The following is a 13,562-nucleotide window of genomic DNA, read 5'->3' as shown; positions in this document are numbered from 1 at the left end:
ACTAAAGGACTTTCAACTTTGTGTGCTCATTTACGAAAGACATGGCGCGCTTGTCATTCACAACAAGAGATAAGGCGTAAGCGTGGTGTCTGACATAAGCATAATAAAAATTAATATGGGGGCTAAACTAAATTTGGGGGCACTGGGTGGATCTTTGCACTCCAGCGGCGCATATGCTAAAAACAGGTCTGTGGGAAAGTCTAACATCAAAGAATGCTAGACTAAATCTCTGTGGAGACTTGCATCTTCATAAACCATTAGCAGTTTCTGGAAAATTAAACAACCTACTCATTAACATACAAGTTTAAAAATACAAAAGTGATTAACTGTGGAAATAAAAGCAGTTTTTATTGTCCTGTTCCCACATATATCCTGTCCTAGCAGATATGTACCGGAAGAGCCACAACCTCCTGTGGCTTGAGAGAACTCATTTGTTTTTCTACAATATTTTTCCCTCCAGTATGCAAATATTGCATTCCACGTACTCTAACTGAAAAGTTGCCTGCAACCTTTACAGTGTCTAGACTGAAACTAAATGCTCATTCCACTTTAATATTGCTGTATGTGTCCTACTACTTCAATATTGCTATGTCTGTTTTATTTCACTACTAGCGGACATTTAGCTACTAGAGAGGATACACATAAATTGGTCGCTGCCTGTATATAAATAATCTAAGGGATAAAGAACTGAACCTTGCCGTGAAGTAGTCGATGCCTGGCCATATCTGATTCTAATCCGATTTACATGTGTGCAATTGTGGCAGTCTTGAAGGAATGTAAAAAAAGAAGAAGCTTAATTCAATGCTAACGACATGTATTTTCAGGGTGACAAAGGTTCTGAAGGGCCAGCAGGACCTGTTGGAGCACCAGGACCCTCCATCAAAGGAGATAAGGTATGATGTGTGGAACAGAGGGTATAAATTGAATGAAAGCTTATATGAAGATGGTGCCCTAGGAGTCTGAAGGACAAAGAAGAAATTCATTGTAAAGAATGCAGGAAAAGTGTAATGAATAGTTGCCTTGATTGTGAGACAGCCTACATAATGTCTGTGTTCAGGTATAATGGTAGACTGTGGTTTGTTGTGATGGAAATGAGCCTAGCTTCCCCGTACCCTCCAGACTTGCACAGTCCCCCTCTCAACTTCTTTTCTGGCATGGCTGTGGGGAGGAAGCTGAAAGCTTTCACTGATGATTTTGATTAGCCACAAACTCCATGTGTTTAATCACTGTGGTTTGTTTGAAGTCAGATGGCTTCCTAAATCACAATTTGGAGTTGGCTTGAGTCAATAAAACCATAGCTGATATTTACCATCAGTGGCGTAGCGTGGGTTGTCAGCACCCGGGGCAAGGCAAGTAATTTGCGCCCCCTAACCTGTGGCTTTGCGCCCGGTGCGCCCGGCCCCCCTGCACCCCCACGCTACGCCACTGTTTACCATGGTTTGTCAGATTTGGTTGACACGACAAGCGACACGGAAGCAAAAGTTCCTGAACTTGTAGGCATGCTAGAGGAATAAGTGAGGAGGTGGAAGTGCTTGAGACTGGTGGGAGGTTAGGTTTGTTCCCAACATGATTTATTGTGACATCCAAATGCGCCCCATGATGTCATGACCACATTTTTTCATATCATTTCGTCCTGACTATGTCCCATTATTTCCCCAAATGTTCTCTATCCCATGATCTTTCCCCCGTGGGAGATGTTCCTCTTGAATAGCTTGTGAGGCAATGTGCAAGAATATGGGAAAGGCATTATAAACTTAAAAATAGTATGGTGATGAAGTTGATGAAGAATGCCTTGACTAAAGCAATAACTTATAGGAGAGACCATATTTTCATGCAGGGTGAACGAGGGATGGATGGACCACAGGGCATAATGGGACCACCTGGAACTGGCATCCAAGGAAAGCAGGTAAATGTACATCAGGGGACTACCTACTTTTGACCAGGTATTTGGTTGACTTATGAACAAATCTGAGAAGGAATTGTGGATATGTGATTCCTGTTGAGGACGAGAACATTATGCAACCATAGCCAGGAAAAGATTTATTGAGCCCTTTGGAAGTCATTGCCCAGTCCTGATTCACTTCCATGTTTGGATTATGCTTTTAGCATACAAGTCATGTGTGAACAGATCATGTAGAACACATAGCCTTTAAAACAACAACAACAACAACAACAACAACTGTCACCCTGTTCTTCCAGGTTTATAATATAAAATATGAGATAAAAGAAAGGCTAGAATTTAATAGAATTTTTAATGGGGGCGGGAATAAGGAAAGTCTTAATGTTGGGTTGAACTTACAAGTTACCCTGCATGCCTGTCGGTGTGCACACAAAATCACAATATGCTTTTGTGACCTACCTTTCCTTGTGAATAAAGCTTGTACGGTCACTCCCCTTGGCTTTATTTTTAGGATCTCTAGCGTCTAAAGAAGGGCAGTTCTGATTAACTTTATAGTTTTATCTCTTTAGGGCATTCAAGGTCCAAAAGGTGTGCCTGGGGTGAAAGGGTCACGAGGCCTCGGTCTGCCTGGACCAAAGGTATGCATTGAACTTGGAATAAATGTATTGTACAATGGGGGGAAAAATCAGATTCAGTTTCAGATTTGTCCATTGCTACACAAAGATACCATACACATGGCTGCCTCATTGTGTTTATTTGACCCTTACAAGGACTTGACATAAATCTTAGTAAATTATAGGTTTTGAACCATATCTGTTTTGATAAGCCCATTCTTCTCCACCTAAGCCATCATAATGGATAGGCTTCTGGGTTGCCATATTTTGAAGAGCAAAAAAAGAGGACACATTTGCCGACATCTACTTTTAACTATGGATGACAACTCTACCCATGAAAAAGAGGATGTGTCCTGGGAAAAGAGGACATATGGCAACCCTACTAGTAGAAAATTACAATTTCTGTGATCTGCTACTACATCTGCATTTCCATGACTGACTGAAAGTCAAGAGCTGGGAAGTGTGTGCACAGATACTCATCAGACCAACTTCCTGGTCAAAGATAAAACATTTCTTGAAGGATGTTATTTGATGGGAGCAATGGAAAGAAAACACAGTTCTCTCTCTTTTGAGCCACATTCCATCCTTGATCTTTGTGGGAAACATCCACAATATCAGTGGGTGATCTCAAAGACATGTACATGACCACATTCTGACCAGCACTTAAAGCTTCCCCTCTGTTGTATTGGAGGAGTGTTCTTGCCTCAAAACGCACAATGCCGTGTTTTAGAAATGGAACGATCACTGCAGCTAGGGATGCATTAAGGCAGCGGTTTCTATTCTGACCTGTCTCCGCCATAATTAGTTCAGTTTCTGGGAACCACTGCCTTCAGGTATTTGGATTCCAAAGGGTGCAGGCTAAAACCAGCACTTTTATTGGGATGTGGAAATGTATGGGAAGTCAGTGAAGGTGAAAAAGGACCAGTGTTGTATGCTCATGCTACCTGGACTCAGTTGCCTGCCTGCACCCTTAAGATCTTCAACAGAGGCTGTTCTTCAGTTGACCCCCTTCAGCGGATGGGTATAGCCGAAAGGGCCTACTCAGTGGTAGCACCAAGACTGTGGAATGCTCTCCTGAGAGAAGCTTGGCACCATTTTACCTTCAGTCTCTCTCTTGGGATTTTTAATTCTGTTGACTGCTTTCATCATGCTTTAGTTTGTTTTATTGTAAGTTTAACTTTTTGTTAGGTGCTCTGAGAACCTGTTGAAGGAAGGGCTGTTGAATGAGTACACACACATACACACACACCCTACATTAATAGGAAATTAGGAGAAAACGTTACTTAGTATGCTCAATATAAATACTTTTGTTTTTCTAAGGGACAAGAGGGTGCATCTGGACCAAAAGGAGAAGTTGGACCAACAGGAATTGGACAGCCTGGACCTAAAGTGAGCCTGTTTTGAACACTTGTATCTAAATGTTTTAAAACTGCCTTTTTAAAGGAAATTGAGTTCCAGAGCTTCCTTCCAGTGGTGTGCCTCGCTCCCTGATAGTTCAGCTTTGTAACACTGATGGCTACTTCTTGTGATACTTTTGGAACTCTGGTATAGGTACCAGATATATTCCAGTTGCACCAATTGCTAATAGCTCAACTATTAATAGCAGTGCTATTTTTGACAAAATGTGCAGAAGTAGTGGTCCATAAAGCATCAGTGCCTCACTGATTGTTGACATTATCAAGGGAAGTTAAAATAAGGAACAGATATTCAAACAACCTATGCTGAGCCCACTAGACCACATTGTAGGATAAAAAGGAAAAAGCATCCCTCCCCAACTGATCCAATGGTGTGTTCCAACTTGTTTTTTTTTTTAACCTTCTTCCAAAGGGAGAACCAGGAAGACCAGGATTTCCAGGAGAAAGTGGGAAGCCAGGTCTGTCAGGAGGATCTGGGAAAAAGGTAACACCATTTTGTTTGTCAGCTGCTTGTCTAAAACAAAAGGTCCAAGTTCGGTTTGCAGTGTACTCACCCTTGACAAACCATTCCTCAGCATAAAGACCCGCAGTTTCGGCTTTCGACCTGCAAAATCTTATTTGTGCCCCCTGCAGTGGTATAATGGAAGGGGAATGTGAGGGAGCACAGCTCATGGCCTTTTCTCAGAGCAAGAATGACAATACCCTCAGTAGGGCTGCCATGTAATTGGAGGATAATTTAGGAAATTAACGTACAGTAAGGTAGAGATTGAGGAAAATAATAAAAAAGAGAGGCTTTATACCATGTATTTATTTACTATCTATATCCCACCTTTATCTCCAAGGTGGTATACACGATTCTTCTCCTCATTTAATCCTCACAAGAACCCTGCGAGGTACATTAGACTGAGAGAAGATGGTGACTGGCCCAAGGTCACCTAGTGAGCTTCATAGTCTAGTGGGGATTTGAACCCTGGTCTTTCAGGTCCTAGTCTGACACTCTATCCACTACACCTCACTGGCTCTCAGCTGCTTCCAACACTATCTAGAGATACCTGTGATTGTGCCTGGGACCATCTACATGCAAAACAGATGCTCTACCCCTGAGCTATGGCTGTCCTCCAGATGTCTTGTGCTGCTGAGATTTTCCTGTTTCAGATTGTTGTGTTTCCCCTTCGTATTTTATTGTATCTATAGGAAGTATTTAAGCTGCACTGGAAATGCAGTTTACTGAAAGGTGGAGCATAAATCAACAAGGCAAATAACTGCTGTGTGAAAATTAATACCCTCTTTTTATTTTTGTTAGGGGGAACAAGGATTACCTGGCCCAAGAGGCCCAGAGGGAATTCCTGGAAAGGGCGAGGTGGGTCCAAAGGTAAGATTGAATAAATGTGTTTTAGAAGTGTGAGAGTGAGTGAAGTAAAATCTCTCTCTCTCAGTGAAGTAAGTTGTAGGACTGACACCTTTTAATCACTAATATTCCATAGTTCAATTGTTTTCAATATTGCTTATGAAAACAAAACTGGATAGAGATCTTGTGGGCTGCAAGTCTTCCCAACTGTGTAGAGATACACTTATGCACCGGCACAGATGGGGAATTGAACTTGCGAAGTCCACAGGCAAATGCTTCCACTGCTATGATGTCCCTCTGCATTCCTACCTGCATTTGTTCTACACACAATTCATGTCAGGAAGGGGCTCTAGTTTCAAGTCAGGAAGGGGCTCTGGCTAAAACTACAAGAACTTCCAAGTGTGCACATCCTTCTGAAAACTTTTCTTTTTAATAGCAGATTTTATTAATTGAGAAAAGAAGGGGACTCCAAGATTTGAAGAAGTAACACAGAACAGGCAGTTATTAACAAGGCAGGACATTAATAATGAAATTAATATAAGTACACGTTTGTATATATACCAATACCTGTACAATAAAAGATCACATACAGATTGCTGCAATAAAAACATCACAGCACCTTCCTTATCCTTAAAAGTAAGTGGCCCTCATAAAGAAGAAAGATTCCACAGGGCTGATTGTGGCAAGCTCTGATCTGTAGGTTCACTCTATCTGTACTAAAAACAGGAAGAATAAAATTACAAGATAATGAAATATTAATAGTGTATTCTGAAAGTTAACACCAGAATTTTCATTGAAATGAATGTTCGTCCAACTGAAAAATTAGGCTGCTTTTTCCTCCTGGAGACTCATTAATGAAATACTGGGCAAAGGCATTAATCTAGAAGTTTGACCTCATGGTCTGTTGTTTCTGGAGCTCCTTCTATCCTTCCGCTCTTCTCTGGGACCACTGACACTCATCAGTATGTGACCATCGTGTGGAGACAGCTCAGAAACACTTCACTTGCAGTTGTCCAGCAGCTGACTGTCAGATTTCACATGAAAACCCAAAGGAAACTGTGTTGGCCTATAAGAACCCCACCCCCCCATTTTGCAGACCTGCCCTAAAAAAAAGAATTCATGGGTAGAATTGATAGTTAACCACTTCAGGGCCCATCAATTATCACTTTTCATTTTAGATATTCTTTAAAACCCATAAATATATGTTGGATGGAAATAGCCTTGTGCCACAGTTTATTTTATTTATTTTATTAATTAGGGTGAAGAGGGACAAAGAGGAGCAAAAGGAAATGATGGTCAAAGAGGTTTGCCAGGTGATCCAGGACCAAAGGTATGTTACTTTCATTTCTGTGTTGCTTTTCTCTGTGTGGGTTCTGTCTGCTAACAGCCTGTCTGTGTGCAGTGCATCAAATGCAATTCATGTAATGCACTTGACTACTGTAGTCCACATAGCAGAAGCTAGTGCTCAACTATCTCGGCCATAGGTGGGAAAGACCTTTCAGCTCAAGGGCTGAACTTCCTAGGGCCACAGGTCATGTACACATTATAACCAGGCAGAAATACTCAGGGAGAATGCAAGTCAGAGCCAGTGAAGGGTGTGGCCTTGGGCAGAGTCCTGAGGATCACATAGAGAGGTCTGAGGGCCTGTGTTCAGCGCTTAGGCCTGAGACTCCCCATCCCTGGACCAGGCAGCTGATTGGTATGAATGAGGGACAAACAGCGTGGACAGAGAGGTCCCTGGTCTTAGCTGATTTCCAAATGAAGACAAGGAACCTGACTTCTCCACAATCACAAACACTAAAGGGAGAGCAAAGTCTACGTCACCAAAGACGCATCCCGCTGAAATTAAAATTAGCAGAAAGGAAACAAAATGATAGAATAGTTGCTAGATTGTAGCTATCCTGAAAAACGCTATGATCGAGATGAAGAGCAATTGTTGTGGGTCCAAAACCTTAGTTCAGAAAACTGAGATGACCCTTGAAGCCCTTTCTAATGAATTCAGGAACCAATTACTGGAAATCCAATCAACATTTTGCAGCTAGGCAAAATGTTTTAGGATCCACTTGAAAGCCAGTACTTTAGGACTCCTTGTCATCGTCTGAATATGTTGCTGATGATATAGACATGCATTGATTATATATTTCTTCTGCAGGGTGAATCTGGTATCAAAGGTTCAGTTGGAAGCCCTGGACCTTCCATTCGTGGGCTTCCTGGCCCCAAGGTAAATAATACCAAAAAGCAATGTGGAACACCTGATCCTGGTACTTTCCTCCAAAATTGTGTGATCCTTTAATAAAGATGTGTTCTTTTGTGTGTATGCTTAGGGGGAACAAGGATATGCAGGACCTCCTGGGAGCGACGGAAACCCTGGAAATTCAGTCATGGGACCTCAGGTGTGCAGTTTAATAAAACAAAATATTGGCAATATGATTCAATATGACCACATACAAAGAAGTAGAAAGAAATACTAAATTGGGTGTTTTTAGGCTTGTTGGGCAGGATCAGGGCTGGTTAAAGACATGCTGAAGCCCTAAGCTTCCATTTAGATTTTGGCAAGCTTCCATTTAGATTTTGGCAAGCTTCCATTTAGATTTTGGCAAAAAGATGCATCTCTTTATCCTGGCTTTTGACACCTGGAATGTGTGTTTTCAGGACCCACCTTATTTGTTGCAATACCATTTTTTGTACTTGTACATTTTCGAATCGTTTTTAATTTTGTGTTTTAAATTGTTGTAACCTGTCCTGGGGCCTTAGGGTGAAGGGTAAGTAATAAAATAATAGTAAGTGATATCAAGCTTAAGTGGCCTTCTTTATTGAGTAATTGAGTAATCAATGTTATGATGTCAGCAGAATCTGAAGTCATATCCAACCAGGTGCAATGGATTTATAATAGCAAACTGCCATCTGAGTCTTTCTTGCAATTCATTGTAAAATATTTTGATTACCCAATAAAGTCGTACATCGAAAGTCGAACAGAATCCGTTCCGGAAGCCCGTTCGACTTCCAAAACATTCAGAAACCAAGGCGTGGCTTCCGATTGGCTGCAGGAAGCTCCTGGAGCCAATCAGAAGCCGCACTGGACATTCGGCTTCCAAAGGACATTCGCAAACCAGAACACTCACTTCTGGGTTTGCAGCGTTCAGGAGCCAAAACGTCCGAGTGCCAAGGCGTTCGGCTTCCAAGGTATGACTGTAAAGTTATTTTTTTAAAACAACAACAACAACATTGTAAACACTTGCATTTTAAATGCAAATACACATTTAGCGGCATGTCTAGTTTGGCCTTCAGAAATCCCAGGAGGTAGAGGAGTGGAAACAGTTCGGTTAACCACATATTAGGGAGCTAGAGATTGCAGATTTCTTATAGTTGCAGGCACCAGGAAGGAAAAATTTAGGCTGCTATTCCATGGGGCCTGGTCATCCGAACATGCCGAAAGATGGGGACTTGTTTTTATTTAAGTACATTATGTTTTGGGTCAGGAGAAAAGTGTCCATAGTTCAGATGTGGTTTATATTATTTATTTCTAGTAAATATGGGTTGATGTATTCACTCCAGGGAATGAAAGATAGAAACAGATAAATTATGATGGCAATAATCTTGACATGCTAGTTTTATATGTACACAGATTTATTTATTTATTTTAAACATACTTAGGGGAGCATTCAGACACCCTCAGACTGAAATGCCACAATCCATCAATTGATGAAAGCCTTTTGATGGTGTGGGTGCTAGATTTAGGATATTGTGTAATGAAGATGCAGCAATACTTATGCCTTCTAAAATCAGGAGGAATATGTGGGACAAAATCCTCAGTTCATAAGAGAAGGGTATTGTTATCCTATTTTGGTTGTTCACAAAGTGAGAACATCTGTTTGGCAACTCTTCCCAGTGCAGGAATTTGGAAGTCAAAATAAAGACAAGACCCCTTGCCCCCGATTTCCTTCGTTATTGAAATAATTAATGGGGAAACTACTTGATATTTTAAAACACTGGCAACAAACCAGAGGAATCCTTTAGGCACACCCTGAGGACTCAGACATGTCCAGCATGACTTCTGCTCCTCCCGTCTTCTTGGAAGAGGAGCTTGCCGTGCACTATATCATATACCACTTCTGAATTTCCCCATGCAATTTGCCAAATTTCCCCATTTCGGCATGGGGTTCATTGTGGCTTGTGGTGCAAGCCAGTTCTCAAGTATTGCCAGTTCTCAAACTTGCAAATTAGCTGTCAATGTCCAGACCACGAACACTTTCCCTGGTAGTATTCTGCCCGGTGAGCAACAGCTTCCACCTTCCTCCCCGAGTCCTTTTCAACCAGAAGTACAACAGGAAGGTGAAGCTTCTCTGTCCTGGGCATACTCTGTGCATGCTGTGACATGGCAGGCTGCCAGTTTTGCCTTCTTGCATGCCGACATCGAAGTCTGGCAATGTTAAGAGTTAATAATATGATGTTTAGATAATTTATATTGACGTTCATTATTTGTCTTCAGGGTTCTCCAGGCTTACCAGGGCCACCTGGACTTCCTGGAGCAAAGGGGGATGGCTTTCCGGGTGCACCAGTAAGTGTAATTTCACCTCTAATTTGTGATAGGTAAGAGGTAAAAGGTAAATGGTTAGAACAGTACACTGTCCTCAGTGTTCTGAAGCGTCACACCTTGCCTCCTTCGGGATCTCAAGTGCCTTCAGAGCTCCAGCACGCCTCTTAGGTTCATAATGACCAGAAGAGTCTCTCCCCCTTTCTTTTCTTTTTAAAATAATTTTTCCTTTATTATACATAAACAATGTGATACAATACGTACAATACATACTATACATACCAAACCATACCATACAAAACATGCATACCTGCAAAACATACATTACCTACATACCTACCCAACATAAATACACCATCAGTGTTTGACTTCCAACTGTTCTCATTGTGCTATTTTGCAATTTATTAATCCATATGCATTTCATTTTTCTTTGTTCTATTTTTCTAAATGAATTTTACTATGTGTTTTCTTTGTTTTTTAGTATTATTCTATGTCTGTCAGGAGATCCACCTTATCCGTATAGTTTTTGAGATATTCTTTAAATATCATCCATTCCTTGTTAACTTTTTGTATAGTGTTTCCTCTTAGTCTCCCTGTTAACTTTGCAATATGTAAATATTCAATCGTTTTTGCTAACCAGTTTGTGTTTGTGAGGACATTTTCCAGTCTCTCCTCCTTTCAAGGTTAGTGCTCTTCTCTGCCCTTGACACAATCTTAGGCTGGCTTATTTATGTTTCTGCCACTTAGCCCACCTGGGCTAAGCATATGGGGATATGCTGCCCTCAGCTTTAGGTATCTCCTCCCTCTCTTATCTTACGTATTGAAATTGGTTTTATGTTTTGATTAGTTCTTATTGGTGTTTTACTTGCCTTGTTTTTTATGCTGTTTATTTTCTGTTATTGCTGTTTTGTTTTATTAATTGCATTTGTTTTAATATGGTTTTGCCACCCTGATGGAAAGGTAGGATATAATTTTAACAAGAGATTTTTAAAAAATGCATGTTGCTGTTTTTTAAATGAAAAAATAAAAGCTTCTTGATGGAGGCCAAAATCCCATTATTTGTACACCCTTCGGTTCTATGAGACTAACCAGCCTGTATTTTTCTGACGTCGTTCTAGGGACCTCAGGGAATGCCTGGCCTTCAGGGACCAAGAGGACTTAAAGGAGCAGGGGACCCTGGCCAAAAGGTACTCATGCTAAAGTAACACCTATAATTTTAATAGATAACTCTGTCATTAAAAGCATTAAAAGAGAGCCAGTGTGGTGTAGTGGTTAAGAGTGGTAGACTCGTAATCTGGTGAACCGGGTTCGTGTCTCCGCTCCTCCACATGCAGCTGCTGAGTGACCTTGGGCCAGTCACACTTCTCTGAAGTCTCTCAGCCCCACTCACCTCACAGAGTGTTTGTTGTGGGGGAGGAAGAGAAAGGAGAATGTTAGCCCCTTTGAGACTCCTTCGGGTAGTGATAAAGCAGGATATCAAATTCAAACTCTTCTTCTTCTTCTTAAAACAAATTCTATGCACTGTTTCCCTCCATATTGAGGAGAATGTTCTTGTGCTTGGATGCTTGTAGGTTTCCCACAGGCATCTGGTTGACCTCTGTGAGAACAGGACGCTGGACTAGATAGGCCATTGGCTGATCCAGCAGGTTCTTTTTGTATTCTATTTCCTCGGAAATGAACATAAATCACAGTTTCTTCTTGATCGATAACATAACTTTTATAAAGTTGACAGAATTCATCTTGACGTAGCCCTTTAAGTGTTAACAGAAGTTAGACCTCTGGCACGACGTTTGTTTATTTGCTTATGTCAAGCTGCCATTTGGGGTAATGACCCACCCAATGTAACTAGCTTGCATTTCAAAAATAAAAATAAAAATCCATACCAAATCTCAGAAATCAGCAATTTAAAACTAGCAGCAGTACAGCAAGTGTTTTAAAAGCATAGGCCATGTTTTCTTTTTAAAATAGAGAAAACAGAAAAATAAAAATGCTATCCTCTCACGTGTGGGTGTTTAAAGAAAAGCTGAAATTAAGGAAAGGTGGCCCTAAATAAATGGCTTTTTGAATGCTACTTTAAAGTTTGAAGAGTCTATAGAAACTGTGTGAAATATTTATGTGTGCTTGTCTAAATCTGCCAACTTTCAATCAGTCCTCTGCTTTAACAATGTAAAAAATCTGCTGTTGCCTTCTGCTGCCCAATTTACACAGGGAAATCAAAACCTGTCACAGCTGAGCCATTGAATAAAATGCACATTTCAGTATGTCTTGAGCTCTTTAGTGGCTGCCCTCAAGGCTGCTAAACACTTCTGTCCCCATGTGAACAAAACAGCACAGGAATTTGTCAAAACAAACAGATAAATCACTTATAGTACTCTGGAGCATATTCTGGCAATGGCAAACCAGTTTGGTATTATCCTAGTAAATAGAAAAGAGAGAGAGAGAGAGAGAGAGAGAGCGCTAGCTTCCTACATTCCATGGTTGTCATATGAGCATTCTTATAAAATCATTTCATTTGCGGAATTAGAGCTATTAAAAATTAGATGCAGCAAAGGTTCTGCTGCTTTTTGCTTCTGAGGAATGCAGTGTGCATTTCTGTATACTAGGGACTCTGCCTCTCTGTTTGTTCTGCTCACCGTTCCTCCTTCCTGCTCCTCCTCACTCCACTTCCCTGTGGTAACCCTCTAGACCAGTGATGGCCAAACTTGGCCCTCCAGCTGTTTTGGGACTACAACTCCCACCATCCCTAGCTAACAGGACTAGTGGTCAGGGATTATGGGAATTGTAGTCCCAAAACAGCTGGAGGGCCAAATTTGGCCACCACTGCTCTAGACCATGGTGGTGGGGGGGCTTCTTGACTCCATGGGCCAGTTCCTTATCGGGACCCCTGAATATTTGTACCCAAGAAGCTGGAAAAACAATAATCCACATGTTCATTAAATAAGAGACACAACCTGTGCTTCAGACAAATCATTGAAGCTGCAGCTATTATGGATCCCTGCACCTGTAAGAAGGAACAGTTAGTGTGGTTGAAAACAATCTCACATATTGGCTTTAATGCAGTTATGCAAATAATACCTTTTACCCCTGTCCAGGGGCTGACACAGGTATAGTCATTGATGCACAAAGCCCACAAGCAGAGCCTGAGCATTCTCCCCAACTATGATTTCTCACAATTTGTACTCAGAGCCATTGTCAGGCGTCAGGGAATCCACCCTGCCCCCCCCCCCCAACCAATAGGTTGCCAGGAACAGATAAACAAGGAGAGTTCTTACCAATGTCTTTTATTCAATAGTCACAGAGAGAGGCTTAGAAAAGCTGTCTCTTGGAGTAACGGCATTGCTCCGAGTAATCTCCACCCCACTTCTCTCCTCAATTTTCAATAGTACCACCCAGCTTACGGTGGCCGCTTAGGGCCATTTGCTTCCGAGCCCTTTGCTCTCCTACTTTCAATGCTTGCCTGGTTCTGGGACAATGGAGGGTGTGGTCTGGAATGCTTTCTAGTGATAACGTGTCAGCCAGCTGCTCCCGCTCTGCTTCCCCCTCTCCCATTACTTCCCAACTTTCCCCCTCATCTGCCTCTGAGCTGTGACCTCCCACAAACCCCTGTTGTAAATCTATCCTGTCTTCCTCTTCTCTGGAAGGCCTGGACTGGGGAGGCGGTCTCCATCATTCCTCCTCTGTCCAGTCCCTGACAGCCATATTGCCTCTGCCAGTGGAGGTGAAACACAGCCATTGTGGTTAGAAGCCATTG

At 41.7% G+C, this 13,562-nt stretch overlaps 1 protein-coding gene across 3 annotated transcripts in view; it reads left to right on the top strand.

Annotated features, from left to right (window-relative positions):
- The window catches only part of COL28A1 (collagen type XXVIII alpha 1 chain), a 71,032-nt gene that overhangs the window by 35,665 nt on the left and 21,805 nt on the right, over nucleotides 1–13,562 (top strand). For all 3 annotated transcript variants that reach the window (XM_083705228.1, XM_083705229.1, XM_083705230.1), the window contains exons 15-25: nucleotides 825–893; nucleotides 1,838–1,906; nucleotides 2,470–2,538; nucleotides 3,835–3,903; nucleotides 4,342–4,413; nucleotides 5,233–5,301; nucleotides 6,536–6,607; nucleotides 7,430–7,498; nucleotides 7,602–7,670; nucleotides 9,767–9,835; nucleotides 10,930–10,998. In XM_083705228.1, the coding sequence (XP_083561354.1) occupies nucleotides 825–893; nucleotides 1,838–1,906; nucleotides 2,470–2,538; nucleotides 3,835–3,903; nucleotides 4,342–4,413; nucleotides 5,233–5,301; nucleotides 6,536–6,607; nucleotides 7,430–7,498; nucleotides 7,602–7,670; nucleotides 9,767–9,835; nucleotides 10,930–10,998 (765 nt within the window). The remainder of the gene's footprint in view (nucleotides 1–824; nucleotides 894–1,837; nucleotides 1,907–2,469; nucleotides 2,539–3,834; nucleotides 3,904–4,341; nucleotides 4,414–5,232; nucleotides 5,302–6,535; nucleotides 6,608–7,429; nucleotides 7,499–7,601; nucleotides 7,671–9,766; nucleotides 9,836–10,929; nucleotides 10,999–13,562) is intronic.

The sequence above is a fragment of the Podarcis gaigeae genome (assembly GCF_964106915.1).
Source record: "Podarcis gaigeae genome assembly, chromosome: 12".
In the NCBI taxonomy this organism is placed as follows: domain Eukaryota; kingdom Metazoa; phylum Chordata; class Lepidosauria; order Squamata; family Lacertidae; genus Podarcis; species Podarcis gaigeae.
The sequence above is the reverse complement of the archived record's forward strand: the minus strand, read 5'-3'. Positions and strand labels throughout refer to the sequence as shown.